The sequence below is a fragment of the Saimiri boliviensis genome, chromosome 12, assembly GCF_048565385.1.
Source record: "Saimiri boliviensis isolate mSaiBol1 chromosome 12, mSaiBol1.pri, whole genome shotgun sequence".
NCBI lineage: Eukaryota > Metazoa > Chordata > Mammalia > Primates > Cebidae > Saimiri > Saimiri boliviensis.
The window spans coordinates 16,081,923-16,101,875 of NC_133460.1; the positions used below are offsets into that span (position 1 = coordinate 16,081,923).

Genomic DNA, 19,953 nt, shown 5'->3' on the forward strand with positions numbered 1-19,953 from the left:
GTCAGAAAGAACCTTTCTAAGGCAGTGACATTTGAGTTCTAACCTAAAGGATATGTGCTGTATTCTATTTTATTTTCATCTGTGTTGATGAGAAGAGCTTGATATTTTGGGGACACTTGTAGGCCTTTAGCACACAAGATTTCTCCAATGTCAACACCCTTTCCTCCTCCCCAAACACCTGCTCCAGTGTCAATGCTTTGTATTTCAGGACCAGTGAGCAAGGCTGAGCTATGGGTCAGATGGTCCCAGTCCTAATAGAAAATGGGGAAGTCTGATTTCCTGAGAGGTAGGGGGATCTATTGCTTAATTCTGATCTTTCCCTTTGGTCATCTTGATTGGGCTAAGTGGGCATCTGTGGTTTTGCCTATTCTATTTTGTGATGACAGCATTCTAATATTCCTTTGAAGAACCACCCTCCCCCAGTTCTTCCATGTAACATGAATGGTGCTGGCTCCAGGAGTGGTCATGTGAGCCTGGCTTGGCCAGTGGAAATACTCCATCCTGTTGGTCACGGCGATTGATTCAGGAATGGGCATGTGATCCAATCTGAGCCAATCAATGCTATTAAGTATTAGTACTGGCACTCTGGCTGGCACAATCAGGAAAGGGATAAGTGCATTTTACATTGGGGTTGCTCAGGTGGTATTAAGCAAGTCCAGAAACTCCAGGGGTCACCAGATTTAGAGAACAAATCTAGTACAGAGAAAGTAGAGCCTAGAGGGAGGGTGATAAGGTGTGCTTGCATGACATCACTTGAGCCTCTGCATTTCTCCAGGCCTAAAGTCAGATCTGTGCCTGGACTTTTAAGTTATGCCAGCCAATAAATGGCCTCTTTTAACCTAAGTTACTTTGAATTGAGTTGCTGTCATCATTTCCAACTAAAAGAATACAATCCGAAAACTATATCCTGGCATCTCCTATCTGTGTCTGTGAGGTCTCCTTACTCAAGGGGAGGGGGAGGTCCACTTGTACCCGCCCACTGATGCTTGCCAATCCCAACATGCCCTACCTTTGGCACTGTCCATGGTCCTGCTCATATCCAGCCTTCATGGTCATCTACAAGCCACTGTGATTTGAGTGAAAGTTTGGAACTCAGAAAACCCAGGCTTTGCTGCAATTTCTTTCATCTAAACTTACTAAGTAGGTCTACGTGTGATTTCTCTAATAGTGACATATGACATCCATTCAGCTTGACCCCATGCTCAGAAGCAGGCAGCTGGGTAGACTAGGGAAGTGATAAAATCTTCATCTATTATAGAAAAGAAGCTTCAGGTGCCAAGAGTCGGGCAGTCCTGAGGCTGGAGGGCACCTCTGTCATCTTTACTGTCACATAGCAGTATTTTGATATCACACCCTAATCTTTTGTCCTATGTAATAAATCCTCATTTTTGCTTCAAAAGATGGATGGAGCAATTATTTTCATTTTCAGAAAACTGTCAAGGGCAAAACCAACACACATTCCAGAGATGGTGGTTGGTAAACCAGACACTACGTTTGATAGGAAGAATCTTTTTTCCTCTTCAGCCCCAATCTAACATCTCCAGTTCCTTAAAGATGGCAAGTCTAACATAATCCTTCATCCTCTTTACTTAAGAACTGTTAAATTAAGTAGAGATTTAAATGAAGGAGGCAGTAATTCGTAACATCTTAAAAGACTTTACCACTATGAAAGCAATCTCTATGAAATGATAAAGCCATACATCTTTTTTCAAGTAATTTATTTTTTACCATTTCCATTTGACTATCAATTTCAAGAACTCTGTTTCCATCAGTGTTCCGGAGGGTAAGCAATAAAAACCAATTGCGATGATTTTTACCTGAAAAAGAATTCATCCAAGAGTATTGGGGAGCTCATGGAATCTTTGAGGAGACTGAAGAACTAGATTAACATTCTATACAGCCAGAAATGATGCCTAACTGCAGCTCAGAGCTGGTCCAGTGATACTACCACCCAAGCTGCCATGGGACACAGGCAGAACCCCTTGATCCATAAAGCCCTAATGCTGGACTCTGCCTATTGCTGCTAAGACCCTCTTCTCCTCTTGCCTCTGGAAAGTAGCTACTGATAATTACTATGGCCATTCTTGATTCTACGCTTTCTGGTTCCTTGGCTACTAGTTTCTGATTCAAGTTCTTGAGTAAGTGTGAGCAAGTGTCAGAGCTCGGGTTGTGTGCCTGCCCTGGCTACAGGGGGGCTGTGAAGTGAGTATCTGTCATTTTCTATCTTTAGAATAGGAGATTGACTGTTCTTACATGTACACAAAAGAAGAGTTCAGATACAGACTGGCTTAAAAGATTGATAAATATTCCTTTAAAGACCATATTAATAGTGGAGGATGAAATGGAGAGTGCATAGTTAGTTTAGGGAAAAGAGCTTTGAAATAGGTATCATCTTAGCACCTGAAATGCTAATCTTAGAATTTTATCGCCTGCCTGGCTAGTGACCTGGATCCATGGATCTCAGACCCCAATGCAGCTTCCTGACTGATTAGAAACTAGCTTTGATTTGCAACTCATTTGATTGGAACTCTAATTACTTCCTCTCCTGTTTCCTACAGGACTGGATTTTCTTCCAATAAACTTGTAGTTCCATATTTAATATTCTCAAGAACCCAGTTAGTTCTATTTTAGTAGAGGCACATTCCAATAGGAGTTAGGTCCTAATGTCAGCACCCAAGTTGAAAATCATGTAGAGTGAAAAATCACCCATGATGCCTGTTTCTTTGGTTAAGCATCAGCTGAAATCATCGGCTTGAATTTGAGGATCATGTCATATGGAAGATAATGTGTACTTTTCAACACCAGAATTATGTTCAGCACAAAAAGATGCTGTCACTATGAGAGTCAAAAGGGAAGCTAAGGGAATTAGAGGCTTTCCATGTGCCATTTTATGTACACAAGTGATATATGTTCATTGAGGGCAAACATGGGCATGGGCAGAATGATCATACTGTTTAAAATTTAAATTCTTTTTTTTTTTTACAGACAGGGTCTTGCTCTGTTGCCCAGGCTGGAGTGCAGTGGCGCAATCATAGCTCACTGCAGTTTTGAACTCCTGGGCTCAAGCGATCCTCCTGCCTCAGCTTCTAAATTCTTCTTCTCTCTATTTTTGCACTTTCACTAGGATCACCCACATGCCAAGTAAAACCACTCCTCTTCTTGACCTTCCTCCCTCCATCATTAGGAGAAAATAGGAATGGCAGGGACTTTGTGCACTCAGAATAAGATCATCCTTCTCCCTGTGACAAGGCCCCCACTTCCCATCCCCCCTCCGACCATCACATAGGCTGGATTACAGCAGTATGATCATAGCTCACTGCATCCTTGAACTCCTGGGCTCAGCTGATCTTCCCACCTCAGCCTCCGGAGTAGCTAGGTCTGTAGGCATGCACTACCACAACTGGATAATTTTATTGCCTAGGCTGGTCTGGGGCTCCTAGCTTTAAGCCTTCCTCCTGCCTCAACCTCCCAAAACACTGGGATTACAGGTGTGAGCTACTGTACCCAGCCCCCTCATGCCTTTTAATCCCATATCCTGCAGTTACACCAAAATGCCCAGGACACTGAAGTCCCCCTAACTCTCCAGGCTGTTGTCACCATGCTCTCTACAGAATGAGAGGGAACCTTCCAATACCCAGTGCACACCAGCCCCCTCCCCTTCTTGACTTATCGCCATTATCACTACTTGATAGACTATATTTTTATGATTTACTTATCTGTCTCCCACCAGGAGGAGATAAAGTCCACAGAGACAGGGGTTTCATCTGTTTTATTCACTTCTGTATGCCCACCACCCAGAAGAGTGCCTAGAATATAGTAGGATTTGATAAATATGTGTCAAACACATGAATGAGACAGACTTTTGTGGTTCTTCACGATCTTTGAAAGAGACCCCCACTGGTGCCAAGTGCCATTTGGAAGCCTTGTGCCTTGCAGCCTCCCTTGCATAACACACTAGCCCAAGCCTGCACTGGCTAAGCCATTTGCATCGACGTAGTACAAGGAGAATTGTACACCCTGGACTCGCTGACAAATAGCAGCCTCGGGTGCAATCATCTGCCTTGCATGAAATATAAAATGGTATGACTCATGCAACTATGATCATCCGTTTGCTCCTCCAAAAACCAGCAAATGCCAAGTCCTGAACCTAATCCTGTCTTTCAGGGCAGCTACTCACAGATCCATTTCCAAGTTGTAGTTACATAGCAAAAAAAAAAAAAAAAAAAAAAGTTTCATAATAATATAATCCATCACATTCTGCCAGTCAAATTTCTTTGCCTTCTCCCTAAATGTAGGGTCCACAGGCAAGAGAAAGAAGTACTGGGGTCCTCTCCATGAGTCTCCTCTTAGAGCAAACAGTCTCTGAACCATCACTGGTGACACAGTCCATCGAGATTTTCTACCATCACATAGAGCTGCCCAAACTTTGCCAGGGCAGTGGGCGATGCTGCCTGGCAGAACACATGCCCAAGTTAGTTATGGAGGATTCCTCCCCCACCATGGATTCTAATTTTAAAAGCAGCTGAAGAAAGAGGCAGGGAAGGGAGGAGCTGAGGGAGATGAAGAGATGGAAAGTACAGCAGTGTTCACTTACCGGTAAATGATGCCCTTACTCTGTAAGAAGAACAGACCGATAGCAATTTCTGCAGCGTAAAATCTGAAATTAAAAAAAAAAAAAAAAGCAATGGAGAAACTCAAGGACATCATATGCTTGGCAGTGCTCAGAATTCAATACAACATTGAACTAGGTGCAGGGCATTAAAGTCCCCGTGGATGGTCAGCTACATCGCTTATAAGATGCTGCGAGTATGGATGGATGAACAGGGCGCTTCAGAAGGTGATGGGGATGCCTTACAGACAAATTGGGCACAGGCAGAAGTTCAGCAATTGCATAGTGGAGAGGGAGCCATGGAACATGATGAACCGGGTGGAGAACTACAGTTTCATTAGCTGGGCGACATAGTGAGACCTTGTCTCTACTAAAAATAAAAGAAAAAAAATTAAAGGTGTGGTGGCATGCACCTGTGATCCCGGCTACTCGGAAGGCTGAGGCAAGAGGATTTCTTGAGCCCAGGATATCAAGGCTGTAGCGAGCTATAATCAAGGCCACTGTACTCCAGTATGAGCAACAGAGTGAGACCCTGTCCCCCATCCCCCACAAAAGGATTGAATTATATGTTCAGACTATATAACAAGTTAAATTATCTTAACAATAGCAGCTAACATCTACTGAAGGTTAACCATCTGCCTAGCACCATTTTAGGCATTACCTGATTTAATCCTAATAATAATTCTGTAAGGTAGGTCCTACTATTATCTCCCCATTCCTCAAATGAGGAAACTGAGGGTTAAAGAGATGAACTTGGGCAAGTTATATAGCGAAGGAACGGCACAGCAGGAATCAGAAATGACATCTGTCTAAAGTGTAACCTCATGTTGAAGGTCAACCCAGAAAGAAAGAGGTTTCAAGAGACCTAGGGAGCCCAGTTATGCCACAAAGGTTGGGCAGGACTTTAGGGAACTGTGGGTTTTTTTTTTGTTGTTGTTTGTTTTTTAGATGGAGCTTCCCTCTTGTTGCCCAGGCTGGAGTGCAATGGCGCCATCTTGGCTCAACGCAACCTCCCTCTGCCTCCCAGGCTCAAGTGATTCTCCTGCCTCAGCCTCCCAAGTAGCTGCGAATACAGGCATGCACCACCATGCCCAGCTAATTTTGTATTTTTAGTAGAGGCAGGGTTTCTCCATGTTGGTCAGGCTTGTCTCAAACTCCTGACCTCAGGTGATCCACCCACCTTGCCCTCCCAAAGTGCTGGGATTACAGGCATGAACCACCATGCTCAGCCTCAATTAGATGCTAGAAGTAAAAGAAAAGCTAATACTACTAGAGTTATGCCAGGAGATATGAATGGCTTGATTTGGAAGCACGAAAATAATGCAAATCCCATCAGAACATAGTGCTCACAACCTGGCCAGGTGGGAGGAGAGGAGGCAAGCTGAACTGAGCAGGGCATTAAAGTCCCCATGGATGGTCAGCTATATAGCTCATAAAATGCTATATAATGCTATATAAATGCTATGTAATGCCATATAAAATGCTATGTAATGCTTCCAGATGAGCTCTGGGGGCTCTCTGGAGAGGCAATAAGATCTTTGCAAACTCCCCAGGAGAGGTTATCGTTGCTAATTCCTATAACTGGCCATGCTCCCAAATAGGGAAGTGACATGATGAGACCTGTGTTCTGAAGAGACTGTAGCTGCCGTTTGAACTGAAGGGGATAGAATTGACTGAGCAGAGGAAACACATTTCCAACAACCCATATTCGGTCTCCCCATTTCAGGAACCACAGACCATTGCCACTATGCACCTTGATCCTCCACCGCCTTGGAGGGAAGGCATCTAAGAGGGAGAGTGGAATAAGTGGTATAAGATAAAGAACATGCATGGGCAAAGAAAAGCTGGGGTCAGAATTCAGGAACCGCTTCTTACTAGCTCTGTGATTTTGAGCAAGCTTTCGAAACACTCCATCTCCATTTCCTTGTTTGTGAAGCAGAGATGGTAACACCTCCCTCCCAGAGTTATTCTCAGGGCTAAATGAGATGATGTTTGTTAAGCACTTAGGGCCTGGCTCATAGTAAGTTCTCAATAAATATTAGCAAACAAACACATAAAACTTACAATGACAATCCCCAAGGAAGGTATAGGACCCTTCTAAGCAATTAGGGACATGAATTAGAAATAACAAAAAATAATGGTTTTAGACCTTCGAGTTTGTTTTGTTTGTTTGCTTGTTTGCAGACTACAGGTGTGCGCCACCATGCCCAGCTAAGATTTTTGGTTTTTATAGAGATGAGATCCCATCATGGTGCCCAGGCTGGTCTCTAACTCCTGAGCTCAAGTGATCCTCTAACCTCAGCCTCCCAAAATGCTAAGATTACAGGTATGAGCCATGGTGCCTGGCTGAGCTTTAGGTTTTTAGCTGGTGTCAGGAAAAAAAGAATCATCTCATATTAAGCAGAACACCTTTCTTTCCTGGCCAAATATTTGTAACAAAGATGCCTGAGGTGTTTCAAAATCCCTCTCTGGCAAAAACAAACAAACAAAAAACAACCCAAAGGAACCACTAACCTACCCATTTACCCCAAAGAGAAAGCAAAACACTAGTTCTCACTTACACAGCATGGGGCTCCTTGAACCGGCCGACTTGCTGGATGTGATACATGAGGTCACCCCCATTCACGTACTCCATCACAAAGTACAGGCGGTCCTGGAAGAGGACAGCAAAAGGCAACATTAGCATCCTGTAGCTTCTAGGGCTCCAAATCGACAGTGGGGAAGAGCTGGAATTTATGATGAAAACTACCAGGACTCTCTGACAGATCCCTGTTTGCTGGGCTTGCTGTTTCCCCAAGGGTAACATTTGTGTCATTGGAACTATGCAAGCCAGCATAGGTGATATACAGATTTTTTTTTCATTAATAATTACAACTTTGGCAGGGCATGGTGGCTCACACCTATAATCCCAGCACTTTGGGAGGCCGAGGTGGGCAGACGACCTAAGATCAGGAGTTCAAGACCAGCCTGGCCAACATGGCAGAACTCTATCTCTACTAAAAAATACATAAAATATAAAAATTAGCCACATTCAGTGGCAGGCACCTGTCATCCCAGCTATTTGGGAAGCTGAGGCAGGAGACTCACTTGAACCCGGGAGAGGGATGTTGCAGTGAGCCGAGATCAAGCCACTGTATTCCAGCCTGGGCAAAAAGACAGAGTGAGACTCCATCTTTATAATAATAATAATAATAATAATAATAATAAGCTTATATTCATTTTTGCTGGAAAATATAATTAGCATATTAATGTTGTGACCTAACTGATAATTACGGTTTAGGATAAGGTTGATTTTAACAAAAGGTGAAAAATATTAAGCAAATAATGTTACAGATGATAGGTACCTGTAGCAGCCAGCCTTTATGATGGCCCCCCAATGATTTTTCAGTCTCTTGGTATATATGTTCTTGTGTAGTACCTTTCCATAATGAATACGACTGACCCGTGTAACCCATTGCATATTGCAAAAATGACAATGTATGACTTCCAGGAGCAGGACATAAAAGACCTTACAGCTTCCATCTTGCTCTCTCTCAGATCACTTGCTTTTGGGGAAGCCTGCGCCATGCCATGAGGATACTCAAGCAGTACTATGGAAAGGTACATTTGGCAAAGAACTCAGGCCTCCTGCCAACAGCCAGCACCAAGTCCAGTCCTGTGAGTGCATCACCATGGAAACAGATCCTTCTGCCCCACACATGCCTTCAGATGACTGAAATTCCAGCTGACAGTCTGACTGGAGCTTCCTTTGAGACCCAGAGCCAGATCACTCAGGTAACGTACTCCCAAATTCCTGTCCCACAGAAACTGTGAGATAATAAGTGCTTATTGTTTTAAGCCACTGAATTCTGAGGTACTCACCAATAGATAACACAGTGGCTATCAAAAACAAAAATATGAATGATCAAGGTTTGAAAAACAGTAGCCTAGGAAGGCATGTCCAGAAGTAAAAGAACTGGGGCCAGAAAAAAATCTGTGTCCTAATCAGGGAAGTTTTTCAGCATGTCTCCCAAAGAGTATTGTGAACTCCTTCAAGTTGGGGGCTCTGTCCTTCCTGGCTATGTACTCCGTTTCTGAGAGCACAGCTAGCACACAGTAGGTGCTCAGAGAGTGAAAGGGCATAAACTTTGGTGCCAAAGACACTTTATTTGGAAATCCAGCTCTGTCTCTTAATAGCTGGATGCATTTGGAGTTCTTCAACACCTGGGTTTCCTCATCTGTCAAGAGGCGATAATAGTAGAACCTCAGTGATGTTGAGATTAAGCAAGACAGATGTGTTTTGGTCCTTGGGCAACACCAATATGTGACATGTTTCTCTCCTTCCATCAGAGGGTATTTGCTAAATGAATAAATCACTTTATCTCTTCTTAGAGACTTCTGCTTGGGTTAAATCTCTCCTTTACACTATGTTCCTTCGGCTTGCAATGGCAGGGTCTGCACTAACTAATTTGGGAACTGAAGTCCCTCTTACGTTCTCAACCTAAAAAAGTCACTTCCTCTAACCCACCCAATCTAAATTAGGCCTGATGTTATATGTACTCTTTCACGAACCCTTGTGAGCTTTTTTGTTCCTTTCCTTTTTTTTTTTAACCTCTGACCACATCATAATTCGTTAACTATATTTTGAACTTGATGATTATTTATCTCACCTACCCATTCAAGTGAAAAAATATTTATAGAGTCCTACTAGGTACCAGGTTATAGATGGGTGCTGAGGATAGAGCAGTGAACAAACCAACAAAATCCCCTGCCTTTACCTTTCATTCCAGTAGGTAGACACAGATAAAGACAATAAATGCTAAACATAATAAATTTTACAGAATGTTAAAAGATAGCCAGGCATAGTGGTTCACGCCCGTAATCTCAGCACTTTGGGAGACTGAGGTGGGCAGATCACCTGAGGTCAGGAGTTTGAGACCAGCCTGTCCAACATAGTGAAACCCCATCTCTACTGAAAAAAAAAAAACAAAAACAAAAACAAAAAACAGACATAAAAATTAGCTGCACATGACGGTGTGTGCCTGTAATCCCAGCTACTCAGGAGGCTGATGCAGGAGAATCACTTGAACCTGGGAGGTGGAGGTTGCAGTGAGCCAAGATCACACCACTGCACTCCAGCCTGGGCAACAGAGTGAGACTGCCTATAAATAAATAAATAAATAAATAAATAAATAAATAAATAAAAGTTTAAAAGATTAAAAAGTGCTATGCGGGGAGACAAAACAGAGCAATGTATGGAGGATTGGGAGTACCAGCTAAATGAGATGGGAGAAAGGAGTTCCAGTTTCAGTAAAGTATTCAAGGTACATCTTATTTAGAAGACGGTGCTTCAGCAAAGACTTGAAGGAGATGACGGAAGCAGCTATGCAGGTATCTGGAGTGAGAGCTTACCAGGCAGGGGAAACAGGCTGAGCAAAGGCCCTGAAGCTCGAGCACTCCCGATATGGAGAAGAAAGAAGGAGGGAGACAGAGCAGAAGTTGAGCCCGGAGCAGTGCTAAGGGACTCATCATGTAAGGTCACATAGGCTAATACAAAGGTTGGGGGTCTCACACTGAAAGAAACGGACTAATGCCAGATATGACTGAACATTCCACAAATCCAGGAACCATGTCAAATTTGCTTACTGCTGTGTACTAAGAGCCCAGCACCATGCCTGGCCAAAGCGAGCCATCAATACACATTAAGTGAATAAATGGGTGATCCTTGGCAGCACGAATTACTGGGTCTCCAAAGCACCATACACGTAGTTAGAAGGCTGGAATGAAAGCACTAGCTCCACATTTTCTGGCTGCTGGGGAGACTTGGGAAGACCATTTTATATTCCTAAGCCTTGATATCTTCATTTATAAAATGAGGATAACATATTCAATAATCTCTAACAGACCGACTGAGGGGCTGGAATGAAACACACACAGGGCTGCAAACTGTAAATGTGATGAAAACGAGCTGTCCTGGCAGCACTGCCTGAATATTTAAGCCAGACCAGTGTTTCTCAAACTCAAGTTGTATCTCACTTTAATTGATCATTAAATCAATTTGGTGGGTCATGATCAACTTAAAAAAAAAGAAAAGAAAAAAGAGGTCAGGCATAGTGGCTCGTGCCTGTAATCCCAGAACTTTGGCAGGGCCGAGACAGGAGGATCACTTGAGGCCAGGAGTTTGAGAACAGCCTGGGAAACAAAGACAGACTCTGCCTCTACAAAAATAAAAATAAAAAATTAGCCAGGCATGATGGTGAGCACCTGTAGTCTCCGCCACTCAGGAGGCTGAGGCAGGAGCATCACTCAAGTCCAGGAGTTTCAGGCTACAATGAGCCATGGTGGCACCACTGCACTCCAGCCTGGGCAACAGAGTGAGAGAAAGAAAAGAAAGAGAAATAAAGAAAGAAAGACAAAAGGAAGGAAGGAAGGAAGGAAGGAAGGAAGGAAGGAAGGAAAGAAGGAAGGGAGAGAGGGAAGGAAGGAAGGAAAGAAGGAAGGAGAGAGAAAGAAAGAAAAGAAAGAGAGAAAGAGAGAGAGGGAGGGAGGAAGGAAGGAAGGGGGAGAGAGAGAGAGAGAGAGAGAGAGATAGAGATAGATAGATAGATAGAGAGAGAGAGAGAGAGAGAGAGAGAGAGAGAGAGAAGCTGGGCGTAGTGGCTCACACTTGTAATATCAGCACTTCGGAGGCTGAGGAGGGTGGATCATGAGGTCGGGAGATAGAGACCAGCTCGGCCATGGTGAAACCCCATCTCTACTAAAATGCAAAAAATTAGTCGGGGGTAGTGGCATGTGCCTGTAATCCCAGCAGCTACTCAGGATGCTGAGGCAGTAGAATAGCTTGAACCCAGGAGGTGGAAGTTGCAGTGAGCCGAAATCAAGCCACTGCACTTCAGTCTGGCAACAGAGCTAGACTCTGTCTGAAAAAAAAGAAAGAAGGAGAATGTAATGATGAAATGGAAATTATCAGTGCATGCTGCACAGAACACCCTTAAGTACTTTTTGTGGAATATATGTTTTGGTTATATTTATATGTTACTATGGCTGAGTCACAATATAAAAGGTGACTTGCTGTCAAAAGTTGCAAAGCTATTGTGAGGGGCCATAAAGCCAGGAGAAGAGGAGGTGGGAAAGTGAAGCGAAGATTCCACCTTTTAAGTCAATACAGTATTTCAAGTCTTGTTGCACTACTCAAGTCTTATTGCCCAGTGTTAAATAATTGCAATACTGAGCAGTTATTTAAACTAATTTTGGCCTTTCTCATCACCCATAGAGGGGACATTTTTCACTTGCCCGCAGAGCATTAAGCAAGGACACATCTGTAGAGTGTCTAACATGATGCTGGCCATATAACAAACATTTAACTCACTATTTTTAAAAATCTCGCACACAGCATACAGAACTGTGATCCTATATATAATAGTCATATGTGCATTTATCAAATGTGGGAGTGCCTAATTGATAACAACAACAATAAAAAAATTAAGCTCTCTTGGGTACTTACTATGTGATGAGCTGAACGCTTTACATCTTTTATCTTACTTATCCCTTTACAAAACTCAATGTGACAAGTATAATCATCCTTTCCTTTCTAAAGATAAGAAAGTTGAAGCTCAGAAAGGGTAAGTAACTTGCCAGTGGTCACTCAGCTGATAAGTTGCTGCAAAGCCAGGATCTGAACCCCAGCCACTTGGTTTTAGACTCTGCACTCACAACCCCTCATGATGCTGCCTCCAGTGGGTACATCTTGTGTGAAAGGCACTAGACATTGTACGAATGTGTGGATGTGTCCTCCCCTCAAAGAGCTCCCGATCAGGAGGGGACATAAGAAATGTGGAGATCTAGCTGTATATCAAGACAGAAGCTGGCAGCTTACAGGAGAGCACAAGTTACCCCCCAAAATATTTTTTTTAGATAGGGTCTCATTCTGTCCCCCAGGCTGAAGTGCAATGGCACGATCTTTGCTCACTGCAGCCTCAACCTCCCAGGTTCAAGTGATTCTCCTGCCTCAGCCTCCCCAGTAGCTTGGGACTACAGGTGCACACAACCACACTTGGCTAATTTTTGTAGTTTTTGTAGAAACAGGCCTAATAGAGTGGGGGTTGACATAGAAGAGAAGGCTTCCTTGAAACTACTGAGCTGGGATTTGAAGGATGACCAGAGAGGGCCCTGACAAGGACTTTTGTTTTTACCCTAAGAGTGCTGTCCAGCTAACTAAGGGGCTTGAAGATGGACATTTTGCACAGAAACCCCCTTTAGGACTAATATGAGTCTGTTTTTTGATCCTTGCCTTAATCTCTTACTTCCCTGGGACATGCTTGAAGACAGGAATTAGGTCTTAAGTGGAGTGAGACCCAAAGAAATTAAATCTGAGCTGAGAAAAACTCAGTCAAGGCTCTGACCACAAATGCCAGTAGTATTGGTCTGAGAAATAAAAACCAATGGTTATTTCTCAAACCAATACTACTTCACCCTTTCAACATATCTAATGAGAAAAGGAGGTGAAATGATCCCTTCTGTTCTCAGGATCCAAGGCATAGATTTGCCGAAAGGTCACATACAATTTGGTGGCAAAATGCAGACGGTAAGCTAGAACTGCCAACACCCAGTCTCTGGTTCTTTGGCTTTTTTTTTTTTTTAATAGAAAACAAGCCTAAAAATAGCATCTGTCTTTGCTGCACGTTGAAGAAAACCAAAACACTTGCTTTTAAAAATTATTTTTAAAACTAGCAGATGGCATTGGCCACAGAGAGAGAAGTAAGTGAGAGAGAGATTTCACTTGCTTGCTTTCTGCTTGGAAGAACTCAGCTTGCCCCCCAAACTCATTAGTCGGAATCCCCACATCGGGAGATCGCTCCACTGTGGGCAAGGCCATGTTCTGTGGTGTGTTTCAACCGCTAATCATACACAGGGAAACCCCAAGATCTATCATCTTTGAACTATGCTGAGCATGCGGCTTCGATGCGCCAGTTAAATGTTATGGTTGGCGTCTTACTGTCCGTTTATTTCTGAACAAACACTTAATGATGCCCACTCTATGCCAGGAGCTACTCTCTTGCCAGAGATGTTTCTGTGGATAATTCATGGTGCCAGATGTTAAGGATTCCCAGGCAAGGGACAGGGGCCAGATAAATTTCCAAATGGCTGTTGTTTCCCAAAGTGGGTGGGAGATCATTTTAGGTAGTCCGTGGATGAATTACGGTTTCACCTTTATGGCTTCATGTTTGTTTTAACGTAGATTGTGGAAAATATAACTAAGCACTTTAGGCTCCTGATTCTACGGCTATCATTGCTGGAGAGGGAGAGTAAAATTCATGGAGTCATATTAGAGAAGGGGGAAAGGTAGGGTAAGATCAGATTACAATGCACTGCCCACAACCATCCACCCAACTGTACCTGCCTCCCAGACGGCTTTAAGATCTTTACCAAGTTTCTCCGCCTCCTCTACTCAAATTGACTTATTTTTAAAAAGCATTTTTATTAGCTCACTTAAAAAAAAATTATTTTTAAAAACTTCAACTTCATACCAAAGTCCTAAATGGAAATTAATCCTCTCTGTAGAAAAGAAATACCTATCTGGGCCAGGTGCAGTGGCTCCTACCTGTAGGCACTTTGGGAGGTCGAGGTGGACGGATCACTTGAGGCCAGGAGCTTGAGACCAGCCTGGCCAACATGATGAAACCCTGACTCTACTAAAAATACAAAAATTAGCCAGGTGTGGTGACACACACCTGTAATCTCAGCTACTTGGGAGGCTGCAAGAATTGCCTGAACCCAGGAGGTGGAGGTGGCAGTGAGCCCAGATCGCACCACTGCACTCCAGCCTGAGCAAGAGTGAGACTCTGTCTCAAAAAAAAAAAAAAAAAAAGAAAAAGAAAAGAAAAAATCTTTACCAAGTTCGTCTGCCTTCTCTACTAAAATTGACTTATTTTAAAAGTATTTTTATTAACTCACTTAAAAAAAACCTTAAACACAATTATTTTAAAAATTTTAAACTTCATACCAAAGTCATAAATGGAAATTCATCCTCTCTGCAGAAAGAAGTACACGTCTGGAGTCCATCATCTTTATGCAATATCCAGGCTGGCTCTGGTACATCAATCCTTTAAATGACTTATTTTAAAAATAAATGCAATGTGTTCATGTACCACCAGGTTCATCTCCCACTCCACAGTAAGCAACATCAAAATCTGGAAAACATTGTCAGAGGCAATCCAGAGCCAATCTGGACCACAGAAGTGAGTTTTAGAACTTTCATCAAGCGCTTATTTTTGCAAGTCATGGCATTAGGCCGGCATTAAAAGGATGAAAAAGATGAACAAGGTTCAGGCTTGCCCTCAGGATATTCAGAATCTTGGTTCAAACAAATATGCAACTAATTCAAACCGTAATCTAAAATAGAATGTAGTCAGGCACAGGGGCTCATGCCTGTAATCCCAGTACTTTGGGAGGCTGATGTGGAAAGACTGCCTGAGCCCAGAAGTTCCAGACAACCCTGGGCAACATGGCAAGACCCTGGCTCTACAAAAAATAAAAACTTAGCCAGGCATGTAGTCCTAGCTATTCAGGAGGCTAAGGTGGGAGGATGGCTTTTGCCCAGGAGGTCAAGGCTGCAGTGAGCTGTGATCGCACTGTTGCACTCCAGCCTGGGTGACAGAGTGAGACCCTATTTCAAAAAAAAGTAAATAAATAAATAAAATAGTATCTCTTTTAAAAATTGCATAAGAGGCATAGAGAGTGAACTATGGGGGTTTCAGCTAACTAAACGGACCTCACACACTGCCTCCAATTCTTACATATCATTCCTCTCCACAGCACCCCGAAGTTTGGCTTTGTTCCCCATTCTTCCTATGAAATTATTGCAAAACCTTCCTTATCACCACACGCAGTGGGTTTTGATTAGGGCTTATTTGTTGGACTCTAATGAATAAAAATTAAAAAAAGTATTTCTTGCGTATCGACTCGAAGTCCAGCTCTCCTACTTACTCAATTTTCCAAGAAGAACTTGTCACAGCTCAGAATTTCAACTCTCATCTCTCTGGGCTGATAAGTCTTGACTTATATTTCTATCCTCTCTCTCTCTCCTGAGCTCCAGTCAGCTCCAGCTGGCTACAGGACGTTTCTACGTGGGTGTTCCACCGTCAACTCCAATTAAAAGCTCAGAAAGGCAAACTCACCATCTTTCTCTTCAAACTGGCTAGTCTGCTTGACTTTAAAGGGCTTCTTCAAAATTGTCATTGTCGTTCTGATTCTTCATTACGCTATTACTGCTGCCCACTAAGCTTCAAATGCCTTCAGGTAATTTAAAATTCCCTTTCTCCTTAATCTCTCATAATCAGTAAATAAATATAACTAAATGTCTATCTGTCACTACATTATACAAAATGGTTGGCTAGACTTTCCCAAATTTGGAACATGAGTATGAGGACAGTCTGATTTAAAACAATGACGAGGTGGGATATACAGAGTTCACCCGGAGGTCTCCAGAGGAAGCAAGGGAATTCAAAGAGACAATCTTTCCCTAAGACAGCTGAAAGTGGAGTGTAACATAATGCCTGTGTGACTGCCAGGGGGACACCTGCCACTTTTAATCAGATACCACGAACACAGAAAACCGACCACGTGGGCAGCTCTATGCACCACGCTCCAAGGGGAGTTGCAGCAAGAATTTGTCTATTTAATGATCTTAATGATTTTCCAAGCTGGTCTGTGGATTCATTCTGTCCGTAAGCCAATCTCTTTACTGCCCAGAACCATCTGTTTCTCTCCAGAGAGGCTGTGTAGTGCTGTGGTTAAGAGCCCTGTTTCTGGCATCCGCTAGTCCTGGGTTCAAGTCCCAGTTATACTGGATACTTGCTCTGACACCCTGGATCAGTTACTTAGAGTCGCTTCCTTCCCAAAAGAGGATAATGACAGCTAATAAACTCCTCTTGTTCTTCATAGGGGTGTTGCCAAGATCTATCAGATGACGCAAGTCAAGCCTATGCAAACTCAAAAAGCCTTACCCAAGTGAGTGTGCAGTCAAGGTGATGTGTTCACCGCACACAACTTTTCCTTCCTCTGTATTTCATAGCCTTGTGATTACTGTCAGAATAAGCAACTGATCCTTCTCTAGCTTTTTATTTTATTCTTCAGCCTTTTAAGCCTGTCCTTTAACACAGAGACCAAAGTTTTCAAGGGCTAGAACTACTTCTCTTCTTCCTTGGAATTCCACAGACCTTTGATTATTGAATGAATATGCAAAGGTCATCATCAAGAAAACAAAGAGAACAAAGCTGTGTCTATTCCTACCTGCCCCAGCTCTATTTGTCTGGGCTGCGTTTCTGATTCATTCTTTGCACTCAAGACCCTTGGATGACTTTAGTTGGCTAAAGCCCTGACACCTGCCAAGCTCTCACCAGTTTCCTCTCCCGGGAGGCACTGATGCCATGACTGTACTACTAGACTACAACTATGTCCTGTTTCAATCCAGTTAGTCTCCTTGGACTCAAGATGGCACCTCCCACCTGGTATGAGCGCCAATTATTCCCTCCCTGTAAATACAATCCCTTTTAAAAGGTTCCTAGTGAGTTACTAGTAGCCAATTGCCGGCCGATTTGGCCAGGAATAAACACCTGACCCAAGCTGAACCAACCAGATCTCTTTCCTATGAGTATGATTGGCAATGCAGGCTATTTGCCAGATAGGCAAACTGCAAGGGGCTAACAAAGTCATGTTTACCTGGAGCAGGGAGAAACAAAGAAAGCAGGGACAAAGAAATCAAGAAATCTATTCTAGACTGCTTTAGGATTACAGATTCTAGTTCCTCATGAGGCCCAGGTACACCTTTGTCTTTGGGTGGTTTCTTTCTAATAAACTACCCCCCGCCTTTTTTTTTTTTTTTTTTTTTTTTTTTTGTTACCTGCATAGATTGCATAGTGGTCAAGCCAAGGCCTTTAGGATATCCATCACCTGAATAAGGTACATTATACCCATTAACTAATTTCTCATCAACAGTCCTCTCCAGGCCAGGTGTGGTGGCTCATGCCTATCATCCCAACACTTTGGGAGGCTGAGATAGGGGGACTGCTTGAGCCTAGGAGTTTGAGACCAGCCTGGGCAACATAGGTCTCAACCCCACCTCTACAAAAAATTTAAAAAATTAGTCGGGCATGGTGGTTGCATGCCTGTGGACCCAGCTACTCAGAAGGTCAAGGCAGGAGGATTGCTTGAGCCCAGGAGGTTGAGGCTGCAGTAAGCCGTGATCATACCACTGCACTCCAGCCTGGGTGACAGACGAAGATCCTGTCTCAAAATAAATAAATTCTCTCTGGTCTTATTTATTTATTTTTGGAGCTAGTTTGGTGGGGGGACAGGGGAAGGGATGTTCTGTTTCTTACAACTTGATCACTGCTGACCAAGACAACAGCCAGAGCCACCTGCAGCCATGCCCGTAAGTCCAGCCATAGCCTTGGGTAGTGCTTCCAGCCCAGAGCTGAGCCTGAGTTACCAGGACCCCTTGGACATTCTTGGGGCTCACTCTTGGGCCATCAGGGGTCCATTCTTGAAGTGGGAATCATCCCTCCCCCTCCCTGTCCTCTCTTGCATTCTGAATTGACGTTCCTCCCAGCATGCCTTGCAACTGAGTTATTGCTGGGCCATGGCAGCAAATTTGGGGAGGAAGTAACTTCTGTCCTTCAATGACTCATAAAATCTAATTCTATTTAAAAAAAAAAAAGAGGTGCATATGTTCAATTGAAAAGAAAACAGTTAAAATAGATGTTTTGCTAAAGAAACTTAACTGCCTGTGCCCACTGGCAGTTGGGAAATTGCATGAATGTGCCGGGCTGACAATTGTCCCTGAGAAAAACTGCAAAAGGACTGGAAGAAACATAATTCTTTTGTGGCTATGCAGCAAGGTGCACCTCCAGCCCAGCTCCAATAATGCCGGCAACCTCCATTTCATGTTTATTCTACTTTATTCACCATCTCTTTTAATCCTCCCTGATTATGTCCACTTTAAAGATGATGAAACCCATATTCAGTGCTGTTAAGTGACTTCCTAGAGGTCATCTAGCCAGTAATCACAGACCCAGACTCACCTGATTGTGGAGTACAGGCTTATTATCCCTTTGTACTCCTGGGACAATTTGCCTAAACCATCTAATGAGCAAATGTCTGAAAACTCAACCCCCTTCTGGGAGCTTTTGCATCTATTTGGGTATTAGCTTTGCCATCTTGTGGTACATTTAAAAAAAAAAAAAAACCTAAACGGCTATATTATAGCTACTTCAGAAATAATGTAAGTTCAAAAAGAAGGCACTTACCCACAGACCCCTCCCTAAACCAAATCAATATTTTTATTTGTTTACCCCCCTTCTGATTCTTTTCCATGTGAATATTCCATTTCAACACATTTAAAATAATATCTTAAATAGGATTTAATATCCTACATTTTCTGTTAACATCATACTGTGCATATGTTTGAAAGATATTTTTATTCCAATATAAGAATATTTCTGATGTAACTTTGCTTTTTAAAATAAGTTTTTAAAAATCAAATTTGCATCATTTTAAAATGGATTTTTAAAAAAATGGTTTTGTACATTGCTGATGGTCTCTTTCACTTTTATACAGTATTTTGATCACTTTTGAGATTTTTTAAGAAATTCTATTAAGAATCTTTTATCTTCAAAATTCTAAGTCTCTAGCAAGAAAAACATCACATTTACAGCATGTTACATTGCATTTCTCTCTTTTTTTAAAGGTAGCTGATTCAAAAAGAATTCTAGATCACAAAATACAAAATGACAGTCCACCAGGGCGACACCGGCCTCGCTGTTCCTCAAACACACGGCGCATGCTCACGCCACGGGCATTCACACTCACTCTTGCTGCTGTCTGGAGCACTCTGCCCCGAGAGATCCACATGCCCCGATTCCTTGCTTGCCCTAGTCTCTGCTCAAATTGCCATCCTTATCAGATAGACCTTTCTTGATGATCCTATCAAAAACAGCATCTCTCTGCCCCAATCCATCCATCTCCCTCCTCTTTACTTTGTGTCGATATTATAGTTTATTATCAGTCTCCCCCAAGAGAATGTAAATTCCAAGGGAACAGGGACTTGATTTGTTTCATACACCATCACGGTGATACACTGGGGCCTGATATGATTATTTCAATGAATACATCTTCATTGAAATAATCAATAAGCTTTAGCACCCTCTGTATATAGGCAGTAACGCCCTTTTAGGAATACCGCCTATTCCAGCTCCACTGCCTCCTCTGAAGCCCTGCTCTGCAGATCCAGCCCACACAATGCTAGAAAATGAGTGGGAGCCAGATGACCATTTTCAAGGACATCCCCAGAAAGAGGTGTCACCTTC

General features: G+C 42.9%; 1 protein-coding gene across 2 annotated transcripts in view; it reads right to left on the bottom strand.

Annotated features, from left to right (window-relative positions):
- PRKCB (protein kinase C beta) overlaps nt 1-19,953 on the bottom strand; it is a 386,658-nt gene that overhangs the window by 41,649 nt on the left and 325,056 nt on the right. For both annotated transcript variants that reach the window (XM_003930205.3, XM_003930203.3), the window contains exons 11-12: nt 7,171-7,262; nt 4,595-4,657 (exon numbers count right to left, since the gene is read on the bottom strand). In XM_003930205.3, coding sequence (XP_003930254.1) covers nt 4,595-4,657; nt 7,171-7,262 — 155 coding nt within the window. The remainder of the gene's footprint in view (nt 1-4,594; nt 4,658-7,170; nt 7,263-19,953) is intronic.